This window comes from Cuculus canorus, chromosome 5 (assembly GCF_017976375.1).
Source record: "Cuculus canorus isolate bCucCan1 chromosome 5, bCucCan1.pri, whole genome shotgun sequence".
Classification (NCBI taxonomy): Eukaryota; Metazoa; Chordata; class Aves; order Cuculiformes; family Cuculidae; genus Cuculus; species Cuculus canorus.
Window position 1 is genome coordinate 37442268 of NC_071405.1, and position 18390 is coordinate 37460657.

Genomic DNA, 18390 nt, shown 5'->3' on the forward strand with positions numbered 1-18390 from the left:
GTATTCAGGTCATTGAGCTGCGGCGGCCGATGGACTCACGTCTGGAACATGTGGATTTCGAATGCCTTTTCAAGTGCCTCAGCATTCGTCAGATTATCAGGATCTTTGCTTCTCTCCTGTTGGAGCGGCGTGTGATTTTTGTAGCAGATAAGCTCAGGTAAGTGGTAAAGGGATGTGAACCACATGTTGTTCAGTTCAGTACTGTGTCCCGATACAAAAAGCTTTATGAATTGTCCAGAATGGTTGGCAGATTATTATTTGTATCAGGTGGGACACATCAGCTAGCTGTCACTAGCTACAAGCGACTTCTGTCATATTCCCAGTCTGTAAAATTGGGATACCGGTATGCACCTGCTTCATAGTCAGCAAGTGTTTGCACAGTGTTTCGAAGCAAGATAGTCCTAGCAATATTTCATTTCAGATTCTGAAACAGAGTACAACAGTAGCAGAGATCGTCACTGAGGTGCTTCACTCTGGGGACATGCAGCATAGACAGGCAATGCAGAGGGCTGCTGAGAGTTCACCTGGTTTGCCCCATGCTGTTTGTAATGGGGCTAGGTTTCAAATCCTGCACTACCAAACCCCTCCAATGAGAGTGTTAAGAATGCTATTATGGACCATCCCAACTAGTTAGGATATTATTGCTGGTGCTTACATGATCTGATAGTGTTTCTTACCAAAGCTCTGTCTTGAGCTCCTTGCTACGTAGTTCCAACATACCTCTTACTTCTCTGCCCTTTGATTGCAGGCTCCCCTCCTTGGCTCCTCTGAGGTATGAACTTACCTCAGGGTGTAAGGAGGGAGAGTGACAGATCACAACACCACATGGACTTTACCAGCAAAACGGGAGCTCTGTGTATGCTGTACCCCTGCCCCACAGTAAAGAATCATCCCTTTTCAGATGCTTGTGTAGTCCATATAGGAAAGTGTGGACATTGTAAAGAAGACATTCTTAGCTGTGGCATGATAAATAATAAAAGATGGCAAATAAAAATAAAGACCATAAATTATTAGACTCGGGAACGTCCAGCTTCTTTTAAAAGGACACAGAAGACTGTATGGGTGGCTAAAAACACAGATGGATCTAACCAAACAAACTCTGTTAAACATTTTATCAGCCCCAACCTTCTCTGAATGACTGCCAGAAATAATAGCTGCACTTAGCGGCTGCCAGTGTATATAGTAGCAAAAAATACTTTGCATAGTAAAAGCTTTACAACCTTTAGGGGAGAATTCCTTAAAGCTGCAGGCCCTTCTCAGGTTATAAAGTTACTTCCTTAGCAGTGTTTTTTGTTGTCTAGAACAACAGGAACATTTTATTTCATCCCTTCCCTTGTTGGTAACCCTTTGTTTGCATGACTATTTGGAGTGACTTAATTTCACATAAACTGGTGAGAATTGTGTAGTTTCCACAGTACTTCAGTAAATGTGAGTCATGCCATGAATATTGGGGCAGATGAGTTTTGAAAATACTGCTGGTGTGTTCCTTCTGACTCTTTTTCTACAGCGTGCTTAATTACATTGTTCTGCCTGTTTCTATTTTACTACTCATTTAGCAGAATTAGTGACACCTGCGAGTCTGACTGTAACTCAGAATGACACAGATCTGCGTTCCTTCAAATGGCACTCTGATTTGAGTAGAAAGTCACAAAAATGGTACAGAGAAAATGAAGGCTGTGCTGTGCTGCTGCCAACTGTTGTTCTGCTGTTCCCGGTCACTCTTCTGTAATGGTGTTCTTGTTTGGCAAAGTACCCTGAGCCTCAAACTGTGGACCGCGGGCACAGTACTGCAGTCATGGCTGTGCTGCAGGAAACACCCTCAGCTGTGAGGGCTGGAACAAAAGACAGCCGTTTCTTGGAGCATTTCTCTGGGGCAGCTGGCCTAGCCAATGTCACATAATGCTTCTGGGCACTGTTCAGAGAAAGGAAGCAACAATTAAACCTATTTTGACAGGGTTAAGGCAGCGTGGCTTGGAAAACAGTCATGTTGCTGGTGTTGAGGGTTCACGGTAACCCAGTACTTCATCAGGCAACCAGGTTTTTATACATGTTGCAAGCCTGGAAGCTAACAGCTCAGGCTTACCCACGCAAGTGCCTTTCTTCTGACAGCTGCCTGGTCCTACAGGCCCCAGAGCAGAGGATAATGGATAGTCCTGCTTGCAGCTAAATGCTGCTGCTCTCTCTTTGGCCACACAGATATAGAGCACCAGGACCAACAGGAAACAAATGACAATGATCTTTTTCAGTAAACGCATATCCAAACGTGCATTGCACTCCCAGCAAAAACTGTTCTCTAGCAAACTGTGTTTTCTGTTGTGAGTGTGAGCCATCAGGTTAAGGGCTATTAGCCGGTACTTTGAGAAAGGAGTCAGATGGATCCAAGAAGCTTATGAGGTTTTGTGATTGCTCCTCTAAGAAGGAACAGAACCTTTCCTAGAAAAAATGTTTTTATTTCTATACTTTATTATGGCTGCAGATACCCTTTATTATATGCATGTACTTTGTTTTGCTTAAAAAGAATATGACAAAAAACTGATGTGGTAGATAAGGCCCTGGATTAAGACTTTTGAATCCTGAGCTCTCCTTCTGAACCCTCTGACCTGCTGTGTAACACATGCTGGAAACATAGCTCCTCTTTCTTATCTCTTGTCTGCTCTGTCTGGGATTGTAAATGCTCCAGGACAGAAACTGCTTCTTGTTCTGTGTCTGCAGGCAGCTCTACAGTGTGCCCCTCTCAGCACGGGGATCTAGGGGGTACTGTAAAATAGAAGCTAATAATGAGTCCTTTGACAAAGGCCTGGAGAAAGTGACACTGGATTTAAATTCAATACTTACGGAGGTTTTCATGGTTTAAACGGGGATGTAGTCTAAAATGAAACACTCTGGCTTTGAGCTAATAACTGTCTGTCTTGGAACCTTTGCCTTGTCTGATGTGAATTTTGTTTATGGACATCATGGCTGAGACCAAAGGAGTTTACCAGTAATGTGGAAAAAAAGAAGTTAAATATCTTACAGGTCCAGTCTGTGGGCCCAAAGAATGGGAGCAGGAAATTAAAAAGATTTTACAAGGGTTTGATTTCTGCATGTACCCAAAATGTAGCTTAGAAATAAATGGTGTTTTGGTTTAGGCTTCAAACAATGTGATGCAATGGGCTTTTGTAGCTGCCTGTTTAACAGGTCTCCAAGCAATAAATGATTTCACACATTATAGAAGTTTAGGAAAGTCATGCCTAGTGAAGTGAGATTAATTCAATAAATTGCTATTTATGGTTCTTAATAGTGCCAGAATTTGAAAATTTATAGTCCTTGATCTTTACACAGAAGAGGTTGTTGCTTTTTTTCAACACAGAAAGTGATGCTACCAGCAGTGAAGAAACAATAGTAAACTTTTGAATGACAGGACTGTGAGGTTGCATTGGCTAGTTATGTGCAATTAGGTTGTTTGTTTTTGTCCCCAAGAAGTTGCTTATGTAATTTTTCTGCTTGAAATTGGGTAAATAAATCCCTGTGGCTATTTGCTTGCCTTTAAGAGTGAATTTGAATCTGCCAGTGACCTTTCAGTACTTTGTGTTCCATGGATAGTCAAGAGCACAATGGAGAAATAAAGATAACAATATGAAATTTGGAATAATAATAATAACTACCACCACCACCACCACAATTCAAAAAGAAGTAACTGAAAGCTTCCATTCCTTAAACATCTGCTAAAAGTACGACTGAAATGGTATATCTCATCCCAGTTTAATCCCTGTCCCAGCTCAGATCCCCTACTTTTGTTCCCAACATTCTGCTTTCTCACCCCAACTCGAACAATTCCACAACTCCACCAGCTGCAAAGGGAGAACTGCTTTAGGGCAGTTTAAAAAGTTAGGCAGCAGATGAAAAATCAGTAGGTTCTAGGGCTTGGGGAACATTGGTGTTGCTGCAGGCATAAAGGTAGCAATAGAAAATAAATAGAAAGCAAACACTGGAAGAAGACTATTTCTGTGCCTATTTTAGTTTTATTCTGGGGAAACAAATTTGTTGACATGTTTGCTGAGGAGGTGATGTATCCATGCTTGTGAAAATAGCCTTTTTGCCTTTCCCCTCAATGTTTAGAGGGAAAGAAAGGCCTTGGACATCTCAATGCTCCTTTGTTATAACCCCATTTATTATAAATAAAAAACATTCTTGCTGTAATCCACTATATTGTGAAGGACTCTGAGCATATTTTGCTTACATTTCACATGCAGGTCCAGTCCAATGCCAGCTGAAGTCAGCAAAATTGTTTGGATGAAGCTTGTCTTTTGCTGTGGATCTAAATCCAAGAACATTCCTTTCAGTGGCCTTTCTGAAGCTTTAGGAGCTGTGAAAAGCTTCTATAGAGTCCTTGCTCTTGTAAAAGGCAAATTAACTTATTGTTGTTGTGAATTTTATTTTCATGAGAGATATTTCAGCTACTTCTCAGTGAAGCAGGAGCATGGGCCACAAGGAAAAAACCTCTGTTTGACAGCAATGGGTTTATGCTCCTAAACCATATAGGTGAACTTGGAAATGTACCCCAAGGTGATGGTGAGCTAGACATTTCTCTAAGTGGCAGTGCTAGCTCAGGAAGTTCCCCTTCTTACTCTCCTTGTTTACTCCTGCCCTGTGCCACACTCTCCCTCACCCAGGAGGCTGTGCTGGCCCAGCTGCAGAGGAATAACTCATTTGCAGAGTTTCTCCAAACCTGATGGGCCACTTGGCCAGGTCACACAAGGAGCTTCTGTGCTGGGAGAAGGGCAGAGCAGAGGACTGAGTCTGTGAGTGGGCCAAGAACATTGGGACAGGCACGCTTCAAGGTGATGTTGCCACCGAAAGGGATCTATCACGCACCATCCTTAGGTGTGAGCCAGCTGAACTTACATTTGTGAGATAATGTAAATTTGTGAATAAACCCACCAGCTTTTACCTATGTGCAAGGGAGATCTCTAGGAACGAGGCTGAGGAAATGTTGGATGACAGCAAACTTCAGTGCAGCTAAGGCTCCTGCACATCAGTGTCATCCTCCCTTGAGGATGGCCACAGATGACTTTGTCTTCCCAAGGAGAGGCTTTTTCCCCTCCATATTTCTCTGCCCCTTGCCGGCACACCTCCCCTGCCCCAGCCCAGACTAGCAGTCTGTCACCTGGTGTGCTCCATCCTCCTGGAAACTCTCCTCTGCAGCGTTCACCCCATGAAGTCAAGAAGCACTGTTACAAGCAGTAGCCAGGCACCTATGAGGTGGGAATGCTTTATCCTGTTAAGGACAAAAGCATCCCAGCCACTCCCCAAAGTATTTTGGACTGCCAGGAGGAATCTGCCTTCTAGCACAAATGTAGAAAGTCCAGGCAAATCCCAGACCTGACCAAAGGTTATGGGCTCCAGACAGAAACATGGACTAATATAGGACAGAAGCATAAATATGTAAATACTAGAGGAAGTCAACCCACAGGCATGTCCCTTGTTAACTTTGTGGAGCAAAAGGGGAGCAGAATGTACTTGTATACAAGAGCAAGAGCTTGCAGAACAAACAACGGCATCTCTCTAATCCCACGGACAGAGATGGTTTAGGGCAGTCCATGTTACACTCGGGATGTTTGGGGAGTGTTGACGCTTGTTCTCATATTTGAATCAGTCGTTTTGGGAGTCCTGAGGCTACGCTAGCAGCTGAAACGCAGTCTGTTCTCAATCTCTCAGTACCTACCTAGAAAAACTGTATTAGGGATTCTTTAATCCAGCAGACAAAAATCATAGCATGGTCTTGCAGTTCAAGTAAAAATATGCAAATTTAAATAGGCGATAAGTGGCAGCATTTTAGTAGTAGGAGTAAACTGTTGATCTTCAGTTCTGTAGCAAGATCAAGTGGAAAAGCAAGAATAGCTAAGCTTTTGGGCAGATCACTAAAGTGAAAGCTCATTCTCTATTTCCTTATTGTTGATTTTTTATTAATAAAGTAGGATATAATCCTTACAAAGCAGTCATGGCTATGACTGGCCTGACCAGCCTCACCTACTGCCTATTCCTTTCTAGTATAGTAGCCTGCTATATTGTAAAAATGGTAAAAACTGCCAGCCTGCAGGTTAAAAGGTAAAAATGTATCTGCTACTTCACAGAGAGAAAGTGTGCTTGGTAAACTGACAGTGAGCTTTGACCAGTAATAAAGATTTCCTTTACTTTCCCTGTACAAAAAACCTCCACCAGGAAAAGGTGAGATAAATTTGACAGCAAACACATGCTGAAAACAGCTTGTGAGGGAGAATTTACTGTTGCCAGTCTCTAACTGTACCGGTTTTGAGCACAGGCTACCGGAGACTCAGCTATGTCTTTTCTTGGTTACATCTGGCATATGGAGGGAGATGTTCATTTCTTTGTCTCAGGGAAAACTCTTTAGTCATCAGCACTGGAGAGGGTGATGTTTAGAGATGCGGACCACTATACCTACGGCATATGTAGTAGCTCCCAGATCTTATTTCTAACCTCAGGAGAAATGTGGATGGCTGACATTTCTTCTGGGTTTTTTTAATCCAAAGATCTTGAAGTGCTTTCTTAAGACTATCAGGATTATTGTGCTTGTCTGGTCTGACATGCTGAACACATACTAGAGTATTTCTTCCACTAATTCCTGCAACAGAAGGAATGAGCAGTCGTGCAATCCAATATATAATCACGCCCAGTAGACAGAATCTACTCTACAGCAAGAACACCCATTTCTTATCTAAGTAACCAAAGAGTTTCCATGTCTTCCAGTGAGAGCCAGATCAGCCTCCCCTGAGGAGTAGTTTAGAACCTGTAGACCACCCCTGCTTTAGCTAAGGGAAAACGACTTGCAGCTCCTTTCATCTTTTATAAAAGAAGCATCCTCTGGAGTCTGTCTGAGTCTCTGCTACCTATTCTGCATTGCTTTTCCTTTTGAGAGACTTTGATTGTTCTCAGTCTGCTTGCATTATGAAGCATCAGTAAGTACAAACATATACATATACAAAAAAACTGAAACCTTCCTTGCTGTATGTGATTATTTGGCTTAACACAGCTGAAATTTCTTGGTACTCTGCTTCTTTCTTTCCAACCAAATACAGCACACATCTTTCAGTGGGATGTTTGTGTGTGGCCCTGTCCTGCAAGATGCTGAACACTTTGTTTTACAGTCTAAATGCTAGGATTGAAGATATTCAATGTGATGTGGAATTGGTAGTTTAAGTTAACTAGCATTTTTCCACTTATGATTTCTGCAACAAAATTCTTTCTCCCTCTTTCCTTTGAAAGGGTATGGGATAATTACCATGTTGTTTGGTAGTTCTCTTCTGGGTGGCTTCTTGGTGCAATAACCATATGCCAATAAGTTGCCACATTTTCACAACTCAGCCTCTAGCTCCCAGCAAGGGAACTTAGACAGATTCCCTCTTTTTGGCTTTTGAATGAGTAAGATTAAGTAGAGGGAATTGTTTTTCTCTTCCTTTCTTACTACCTAGAAAAATTCTTCATCCTACTCTAAAGCTGTCAATTATACCATTAATAGTGTGATTGTGAACCTGAAACCACCAGGGTGAACATTAACAATGACTGGTGGGAACCAAAGTCTCAGTGTGGAAAGAAGCAGTTAACTCTTCTCTGGAGCACCTGGGCCAGAACCACTTTTGTTAATGGATTTATGCTAAGAAACTGTCCTACAGGAAGGGACTGGATAACCCTGTGGGCACTAAAGATAACTTGCCACTTTGAAATGTTGGGTTTTTTTCTTGTAATCACCTGATAAAACTTGGACAGGTGGCTGATGTGTCAAGGCAATGATTTTTTTGCCAGAAGTCTTATTTGCTTGAGCTTTGTGGAAAGTATGGTTGAATGCCAGTTGCTTGAAAAGCCAAATCCTCATTCTGAAGGGCATTTTGCATGTCTCTTTCTCTGCAGGGGCTTTTGTGTGCTGCTCTTCTCGTGCAGAAGTATTAGAGGAGAAAAAATAATGTCTTCATTAAAATCACATTCCCCTTTAATCAACTTTTCTCTGCTTTCTTTCAAATTAAGTACTTCATAGCTGTTCTCCAAGAGAGAGATCTCCTGACAGTGCATTCTATGGTTTGCAGCTCTCAGCTACACATGATGCAACCTTGATTTGTGCCATGAGCCAGGGTTGTGATCTGTAGGTTATCTGTGGGACTTCAGGCTGTCATAGAGGTGTTCCAGGCAGTGGGAGCTGGGTTCTGGAAATGCGGCTCTTAATCACAGAATCACAGAATCACAGAATCACAGAATCACAGAATCACACAAGGTTGGAAAGGACCCATTGGATCATCGAGTCCAACCGTTCCTAACACTCCCTAAACCATGTCCCTAAGTACTTCATCCACCCGTTCCTTAAACACCTCCAGGGAAGGCGACTCGACCACCTCCCTGGGCAGCCTGTTCCAGTACCCAATGACTCTTACTGTGAAGAATTTTTTTCTGATATCCAACCTGAACCTCCCCTGACGGAGCTTCAGGCCATTCCCTCTAGTCCTGTCCCCTGTCACTTGGGAGAAGAGGCCAGCTCCCTCCTCTCCACAACCTCCTTTCAGGTAGTTGTAGAGAGTAATAAGGTCTCCCCTCAGCCTCCTCTTCTCAAGGCTAAACAACCCCAGCTCTCTCAGCCGCTCCTCATAAGACTTGTTCTCCAGCCCCCTCACCAGCTTTGTTGCTCTTCTCTGGACACGCTCCAGAGCCTCAACATCCTTCTTGTGGTGAGGGGCCCAGAACTGAACACAGGACTCAAGGTGCGGTCTCACCAGTGCCGAGTACAGAGGGAGAATAACCTCCCTGGACCTGCTGGTGACCCCATTTCTGATACAAGCCAAGATGCCATTGGCCTTCTTGGCCACCTGGGCACACTGCTGGCTCATGTTCAGTCGGCTGTCAACCAGCACCCCCAGGTCCTTCTCTTCTGTGCAGCTCTCCAGCCATTCTTCCCCCAGTCTGTAGCGCTGCATAGGGTTGTTGTGCCCCAAGTGCAGGACCCGGCATTTGGTCTTGTTAAACCTCATCCCATTGGTCTCGGCCCAGCAGTCCAGCCTGTTCAGATCCCTTTGTAGAGCCTCCCTACCCTCCAGCAGGTCGACACTTCCTCCCAGCTTAGTGTCATCTGCAAACTTGCTGAGGGTGCACTCAATGCCTTCATCCAGGTCATTGATAAAGACATTGAACAGAGCTGGACCCAGTACTGAGCCCTGAGGAACTCCACTTGTGACTGGCCTCCAGCTGGAGTTAACTCCATTGACCACCACTCTCTGGGCCCGGCCATCCAACCAGTTTTCAACCCAGGAGAGTGTGCGCCTGTCCAGGCCAGAGGCTGACAGTTTCTGAAGCAGAATGCTGTGAGAAACTGTGTCAAAGGCTTTACTGAAGTCCAAGAAGACTACATCCACAGCCTTTCCCCCATCCAGTAGTTGAGTGATTTTGTCATAGAAGGTGATCAGGTTAGTTTGGCAAGATCTGCCTTTTGTAAACCCATGTTGACTGGGCCTGATCACCCGGTTCTCTTGCGTGTGCTTCATGATAGCACTCAAGATTACCTGTTCCATGACTTTCCCTGGCACTGAGGTGAGACTGACAGGCCTGTAGTTCCCCGGATCCTCTCTGCAACCCTTCTTGTATATGGGCACAACATCAGCCAGCCTCCAGTCTAGTGGAACTTCCCCAGTCAGCCAGGACCTCTGGAAGATGATGGATAGGGGTTTGGAAAGGACATCCGCCAGTTCCTTCAATACTCTTGGGTGGATCCCATCCGGCCCCATAGACTTGTGGACGTCTAGCTGGGCAAGCAAGTCTCTAACCGCCTCCTCTTGGATCACGGGAGCCTCAATCTGCCCCTCTAACTCTTGGATTTGTAAACAGAAGGAACAACTTTCTTTGCTATTAAAGACTGAGGCGAAGAAGGCATTAAGTACCTCAGCCTTGTCCTTATCCCCTGTCACTGTTATTCCTTCTGCATCCACTAGAGACTGGATATTCTCCCTCGTCCTCCTTTTCCTGTTAATGTACTTGTAGAAAGACTTTTTGTTGTCTTTCACAGACTTAGCGAGTTTTAATTCTAGTTGGGCCTTGGCCCTCCTGATTTTTTCCCTGCACGATCTCACTTCGTCCCTGTAGTCCACCCAAGATGCCTGTCCTTTCCTCCAGAGCACATAGAGCTTCTTTTTCTTATTGACGCATCTTGAGATCACCCTGCTCCACCAAGCTGGCTTTTCCCCCCGCCGGCTCCTTTTCCGGAACACAGGGATGGCCTGCTCTTGAGCTGATAGGATTTCATTTTTCAAGAGCGCCCAACCCTCATGGGCTCCCTTGCCCTGAAGGACTGTTTCCCACGGGACTTTGCTAATCAACCTTCTGAACAGGCCAAAGTCTGCCCTCTGGAAGTTTAATGTGACTGCTTTGCTAACCCCCTTCTTAATCCCACCTAGAACTGAAAAGTATAATAATTGAGTAATTCATGTGAACAGATGATAACTTTTGGAATTTTTGCATAAAATATCTCTCTTCCAATATTTGGATGAAAAACAAAAAGAAAGCCTCCTGTATAGTCAAAATGAACCCTGCACTTACTTCTTTGATAATAAGCCCTAATGAGTTGTTTAATTATAAAACATTCAAAATCTGAATTATTTAACTGATTGACAAATTCAGCAGCTTTAAAACAGGAATCCCTGAGAGCACATCATATTTCTGTCCACCTCTCTCTAGCTAGGAGACATCAGCTCAGCAGGGTAGGCACCTACCAGGTGCTGGCTGTTCCTGATGTCATCAACTGGCAGCACTGCAGCACGCCAAGTAACGTACCTGCTCATTCCTTTGGCCGTTTGCTTTAAATTGTACTTGGGTACAGATTGCTGCAGCAGCGCTCCTGCATAACATGGGCTGCCAGGAGCATCCCAGATATAATTTTGTTGTTATCTTAGAAAATACTAAAATTTTAGTTCCTTGCTCTTAGCATGTAGCTTAGCACAGTGCCCAGTGTATCGAAATACTACCTGAAGTTACGTGACACTTTCTATTCTGGTGTCATGAGACGTTTATGATAAAAGATAAGCTTTTCCATCTACATGCGTCTGAACAAACTTTCACAGGGGAGTGATGAAAGGACAGGCAAATGCTGTGAGGGACCCTCACCCTTCTGCTCTGCATTGCATTGTGTGCTGGCAAAGCGCTGTGGGGATGTGTTCAGGTCATTACAGTGAGGTTCCTGATGCAGCCATACTGGTAGGATAAGATAGCACCAAACAGGAGAGGATGTTGCAAGCTTAAGCTAAAGGAGATGTGGTCAGAGAAGAATTTATGAATGAAGATGCTGTCCACTCAATTTTCTGTAAAATATGATAAAGAGGGGCCAGAAATGGAACACATGATGCAAACTGTTGAGCAAGTGTCTGCTCAGTGAATTGTACGTGTTGACACGGCAGCATGGCAAACCGTGGCTCCAGGAATTAATGTCACAGACAAGTCCAGAAACTGGGTTGTAACCACTGTGTTTATCATAAAAGGTCTCCTACCTGGAATCATTAGTAGCACAGAGGAATCAGTGCCTGAGCTCTCTGTAACCCACCTTCAGTAGTCACTGAAACGTGTCCCAAAATTAATGGCATCACTGATGGCCCACAGATAAGGACCTGAAGCATTGCTTTTGCCAGACAGGTGAGACAGCACTGTGATTCCTTTATGAGTATTTTACAAGGTTGCCTTTTCTCAGACTGCATATAGAAAGCACCAGAAAAAAACTGAAGTGTGACTCATTGCCAAACAAGATTTGAGTCTGGCTTGTTTTCGTAAGGGGAAAAAGCAACCTTTCAGGGGTGTGAGGGTTAAGTAGCTACAGACTTTGAGTTGTAAGCATAGTTAAAATGATTCTGCAAAGGACAACTGATAATTAGACTGATGTGATGTGGAAAATATGCATTTCCTCCTTAGTCTTTGCCCCCTCTCTCTGCCACTATTATCTCCAAGGCCTTGTTTGCGCTTCATGAGATATTACAAAGGTCACTTGTAGCAAACGTGTCTGCATTCAAATTAGGGGAGCCACTTTGACTTGACTCTGCCTTTCAGCCTTGGCAAAAGCATGGTTAAGTTCCCATTCTTGCACCAGGCTGCAGCTGTCTCGTGCAGGAAGCCTGGCTCAGGAGGTGAGAAAGCAGTGCATGGACCCGGAGGCTGATAGGTATGGTGCCATAGTAGTGCTCTGGGTTTTCTAAATGAGTCACCCACTCTGGGAAACATTCAGCTCCTGAATAATATTTTTCCTTTGCCAAGCTCCTATGCCCAGTGAGGGATTTTTCACCTCCTTCTGGACTAAGAGTGAGTTGTTAGCTCACTGCTAACCCAAGTAATATATGATACAGTCCATATCAGACAGGAGATCTCTTATTTGTGCTTTAGAAAGCTCTTTACCCAGTTGCACATATTGACTGTAGCAGCATTTGTTGTAGTGTGGGTGATGATTAAGCATGAAATGTTCAAAACTGTCTGCTGCATTTGAGTTGGCCCGAATGGACTTGGGTCATCATGATTCTCACATGAATTATATGTGTTCCCCTCTGTCATGATCCATTTACACTAGGGAATTCCTTACTTTATTTAGACGGTAGGAGCAGAGCTTTCTATTGGCAGATCTTCTCTGACAACAAGAGAAAAATTAGCCTAAAATATGCTTATAAAGACTTGTCCAGATTTCCAGCAAAGAAGAATGTCAGGTATTGATCAGTGGTGCAGTACTAGCTGCATACTTCAGGCCAACTACTAAAGACCTCCTGTAGTGACTCTTAGTTTACCTCTTAAGAGTTAGCTTTAAAAACCAAATCACAATGCAAAATATTGCTCTGGCTTTCACAGCCTGAATTCTCCATGTGTTATGCACACACTGCTTTGATTTTAAACATCTCATTGATTATTCTAGAGAAAGATGCCTTGGTAGTGGCAGGGGAGTCCTCCTCCCTGTGTACCCCTACACAGAGGTGGGCCCTGAACAGAAGGATTTTGCCATAGGGAATTCTTGATTGAGGAGGCTGAAATCCAATTTAATTTAAGATTAAATTACATTATTAAAAGTTAACAAATATATTAATAATTATTAAAATTAAAATTATTTAATAGCTTCAAAAATTACAGGCTCTACTTTCAAAACAGCTTATAAAGGCTTGAAGGATTCTCTGTAGTTTGCTTTACCCCTGAAGGGGTTCTAGAAAAGTAAAAAATTATTCAAATTTCAGAAGTTGAAACATGCCTTGCTGATGAGAGAGGTTGACTGTGCAGCACTCTTTTCCATGGCAGAGTACTTACAGTTGAAAGGGGGCTATCATGTCTTGTGCATGTACTTGTGGGCTGATCTTATTAAAGTAGAAGTGGGAAAGAAAGGTCTTTGAGGCTTCATTTCAGCAAAATATTTCAGCACAATGGAAGTAAATTAAGACACTTGTGCTGAAATACTTTCCTGAATCAAAGCCTAAGACAGTATTTTGCCTGCTCCCCCATGCTTTGTTTTAATTGGTGAAGCCAGGCATGAACTGACTGTAATTCCTGCTGCTCTGTAATAATTAGAAATAGCTTATCTGTCTGTGTCCAGATAAATGGGCCAAAATCTATAAGCTGAGCACAAATTCTGGTGTTTTGATCATCATCTTCCATCACTCACATACAGGTAAATGTAACTGTTGTGGAGGAAATCAGTCTTCTCAGTTTGAAAATTATTCCTGGTAAAAACTGTGTTTTTGTGTCTGTGCTTATCAGCAGGCTGTGCATGCTGGGACAAAGAGGAAGCAGTACAGAAGTGGCTGAAGTGTACAAGCACCTGTCATATTTGATTTATATCTGTACCACAAGCAGGCTTTGAGCCTCTGTCACACACCTTTAGCTATGCTGGTGTCTGACCTTCCCTCCTGCAGCTGCAGTCCTTCCCAGCACCTCTGGTACCGAACGAGGATGGGCAATCGACATGAAACAACCTCACAGTCCTTCCATCTGCCTATAGCCACAGGGAGGAACAAATTTCACAGGGACCTAATAATTTGGCTGCATGTGCGTGACAGAACTTCATCCACATTTGTATTAAATTATATTCCCTGGTCCTTGTGTCGCTCAGCCCAGCCGGTCACTGTCTTGTCCCTTAGTTTTGCATCCCAGCTTCTTTGCCCTCAGTTTCCTTTTCACATTCTTGCCAGGCTCATTTTGTCCTCTTTCCCTCCCAGTTCTGCCTGATAGGTCTTATTTTTACCCTTTTGCATTTAATTCAGCCTCCTCCTTTCCTTCCTTTCTTTCCTTCTCTTTCTGTTCCTAGGGTTCCCTGCAGATGATCTTCCTCTCCCAGATGAGCTTCCCATTTCTCTGTGTGTCCTAGGGCTACAATGAAAAGGAGGGTGCGGCTTAATGTGAACAATTTAATCCGAAGAAATTAGCAGCTAGATAAGTCTCTTCTTAGTATGCACAAAATTATTTTAAAATGGCTTCTGACATAATCAAATCAGAATGAGTTTAGACATCACTGGTAGAAGTCTTTGGCACACAGGGTGCTCGCTCCTGCCAGCCTTCAAGTCCCTCCCACCAAACCATGCCACCCTTTCATGAAAAAAAGATCAGCAAAGATGTTTTATATAACAAAATAATTTTTTTATCTGGCTTTGGAAGCAAACTGATCTGATGTCAAGCAAGGGGGTTTGATCAGCTGACTTCCTGACGTCTCTGCCCACCTGAATCACTTTATGATTATAATTCTATATAATTTTGACTGAAATGGGAAAATGAAATAGTTATCTAGAGGCAGACGCACCAGCTTAAAAACTAAAGTGAAAACAAGTTAAACTTTGAATCCTGATCATGTCATAACAATGCCTTACAAATGCAAGCAATCCTGTGAATAGGCAGGTCTCCCAGACTCATCAGTAATTGCAGACCTTGTGCATGAATGCACAGGGGTATCCTTTAATCCTTGATCAGCAGTCATGTTACTCGTGGCAGCTTCACTTCTCAAAAAATCTCCATTTCAGCTTTGCTTCAGTATTAGTTTACAAGCAGAAAGGTATTTATTGCTGTCATGTTGTTCCTGGTGGGAAGGTTATCCTATGTGCTTCCTGCAGTTGTCTTCTGCCATGGCCCTCCAGTGCTGCACCTCTGAATGTGCCTGCTGTTCCTCGGTGTGCGTGCTTGCACATTCCCAAACCTGGGCTGCAGCCATGCAGTCAGATGGCTCCATCGCCATGCTCTCTTTTCCTCTAGCAACAATGCCTCATGCTTTATTTTGAAATGTCCATAGAGTAGGTCTCCTTGCTAAAAAGCTGAAAAAACACATCATTGGTTGAGTCAAAAGAGTGGAATGGAAGTTCTTTTCTCTTTTAAATGTCCTAGAGTGGTAACGGAGAAACAATCAACAATAATTTTGCATGGGAATTAAAAGCTGTCAAGTCTGATGCTTTCACACTGGACAGAAAGCTGGAGATGTTCTGCACTATAGTATCAAAGACTTTATTGAATTCCTATTTTACTCCTCCCTGCCCTATTCGGTGAGTAGTTGGTGGTATCTGGGTTTATGAAATATGTGTCCTTGCAGCACAGCAGCCCCAGGAGAGCAGAACAAGCCATTGATCGGGGCCACAGTCTTTGAAGAAGAGTGCCTGGGGGAGTATAGGGCACACTGTAGCTGAGCATCCATGCTGTGGAGCAGGGAGAAAGCAGTAACAACTCCCTTTTGTCAGCCAGCTCTTCTGACAGGCCAAGTATCCTCAAGGGCTTGCTTTAAAAGCTGACCTCTGGCAGGAATGCTGCAGGAGCCGATTACAGCTGGATTATGGAATCTGTCATTTATGATACTGATAGGTTTTTATTTATATCTTGTCCCTGATGCTATTACTTAGTCTTATCCACCTGACTAAAAGTGCTGCTATTATTTATTCTTATGCACCCAGAGAAACCTTTATTTTTTTCAGTGTCTAGGTGTGTATTGTATCTGGCAGGGCACAGTTCTGCTACAAATTACTGCTTGCTCATTAACAGCAATGCTATACACACTCCATCTCTCACCCAAACTGTGGCAGTCTTTTACAATTTTTGCTTCCATTCTTTCTTTTCTTGATGATTTTCAAGCTTCCTGCTGTGTACTTCTCCTCCGCTTCTTCAGTTTGTATTTGTTGGAGGGGAGATGGGCTGCATCCATGGCACGTTGTAGCCTTTTCCCAGATCCTTTTTCAGAGCCCTCTGCAAACTTCTCAGACCATTTTATCTCACAGAGTTGTTACAGACTTCTCCCTCTGTCAGAGACTGGATTTGATCTACAATATGGAGAGGCACTGGAGGTAGTAGGAGTGAAGTGTTAGGTATCTGGTTTTGCTATGTAGTTCATCAGTGGCACAGGAGTAGGAGCTATCACAGAAAAGCATGACAAGGCACATGGATGTGTAATAGCAACCTGAGTCGAGGTATTACACCTGGGAAGGATGGAGCCTCCAGACTCCAGCTTCAAGTGGGAGGAAGCTCACTCGAGCAGACGAAAGGATGTGGGTTATGGAGGTAACTTGGTCACAGAGCAGTTGTAGGCTGAGGCATGTACGCATTAGCACAGCAGATGAAAGAGTTCAGCAAATGTGGACAGAGTAACATAATTAAATCAGCAGGAAGAAACGAGAAACATGAAAAGGTTGTGGAAAAGTAAACATGGACAATGGAACCACTTCTTTGTGAATTTACTTTTTTTGGCTACATTTCTCCATCTGAGGAAGGAGAGGGACCATATTCTGACAATGAGTCCCAGTCCTGTGCGTGATCCAGAGCATCGTCATAGCACAGTGCCAGCACCAGCCCTGGGGTGACAGAGCTGGTCTGTGGCTTGGCCCTACATGTGGGAGTGGTCCTCCTTCCTCTCCTGGCTGAGTAAGCTTGTCTGTCCCTTGGGAGACAAGGAGAAAGGGGAAGGGATATTCTTACCTTCTCCTCCTTCAATGCAAATGCCAAAATGACTGTGGAGGTGCATGAGAGTAGCAAAGTAGGATCAAGGAGCCCTGTCAGCAAGTGGCTGTCTGTACTAGAAGCTTAGTCCTCAGGAGGACTAAGAAGGTGTGTGAGGCTCCTGTGGGTCTGTGAGAAATTCTAGGTGGTAGAGGAAGACATGAGAAGGGATATAACTTTTGGCTGCTGTTATAGAGAAGAGAATTATCAGTGTATCTGTGGAATATTTCCAATGTAAGTAGTATGCGTAACTGAATGACTTTTAACATTTCATGAGAGTTAGTGACACGCAGTATGCAACGGGCCATGGACCTCTGAAACAGACACATCCAGCACTAGCATCCGCATTGGCAGTGCTCCCCGCAGCCAGAAGTGTCCATTTACTGTTGAATAACACAATCTGTGTTTCTTAGAATATGGTAATTGTGCTGTGATTAGATATTAATGTAGTCTAGACTTGGGGTTATTTGCTGGTTGACTGACCCAGCTGATAGCAGACATCATTCTATCTAAAGGACAGTAACTGTTCTTGTTAAGTCACATTACTTTGCTTTTGACGTGGGCCTAAACCATGTTCACAAGCAGTCTCCACAATTCAGCTGAGTCACGGTAATGTCTGAAATTCCTGTGCCTCAGCTCCTAGTCTAAGCTTGCTTCTCCACAGCCAAGTACACAACAAAGAAAAGTTTGTGTGCTATCATGAGAAAATGATTTGGAAAACAAAATAGCCCGGAGGACGATAAATCAACTCTGAATGGGAAAAAAGTTTTGTCACCTTTTGTCTGTAATATGATAAAAGATCTCTTCAAGAGAAATTTGTGATTAAGAATGTCATTCAATAAGATGATGTATCTCGAATACTTTCATGGGGAGAAGATCAAACACTGAAGGTTCTTTTAATCTAGTGAATAAAAAGCACAGGAAGAACCAAAACCTGGGCAAACTCCAAATAACTCTTAAGAAGGTTATAACCATGGAAAAAAATGGAAGGAGAAATGATGTATTGCCTGTGTTTTGAAATCATTTGAAACTGGGTGTTTTTCTAGAAATTGTTCACTAATTTTGCTTTAGTAGTGGAGTGCAAATTCTTGGGATGAGTGCAGGCTAATGGGATGAGTTCAGTGGCGTAGGCTGTGTAGTATGGATATATAATAGCCTTACACATCTGTATGTAAGAAAATTTCCTTATCCCACAAAGCTTGCGAACACAGTCACCTTTCACAGTCAATTACTGTTAGTAGACTTATTCCGCATTATGGTTACATAATCAAAGCAGGACAGTCTGTAGCTGACAGAGCAGAGAGATGTGCTGGGCTTAAGCAGAAGGCTGCCTCTGCTCAGCAGCTGCTCAGAGACAGAGCATCACGGGCCAGCAGAGTTGTCCACAATTCCAGTGTGGGATGAGAGACTTGACTGTAAGTGCTGTAAGCATGGGGCACTACCTGT

General features: G+C 43.5%; 1 protein-coding gene across 9 annotated transcripts in view; it reads left to right on the plus strand.

Annotated features, from left to right (window-relative positions):
- DENND2B (DENN domain containing 2B) overlaps window positions 1–18390 on the plus strand; it is a 171488-nt gene that overhangs the window by 144685 nt on the left and 8413 nt on the right. For all 9 annotated transcript variants that reach the window (XM_054069118.1, XM_054069115.1, XM_054069119.1 and 6 more), the window contains one exon: window positions 9–157. In XM_054069118.1, the coding sequence (XP_053925093.1) occupies window positions 9–157 (149 nt within the window). The remainder of the gene's footprint in view (window positions 1–8; window positions 158–18390) is intronic.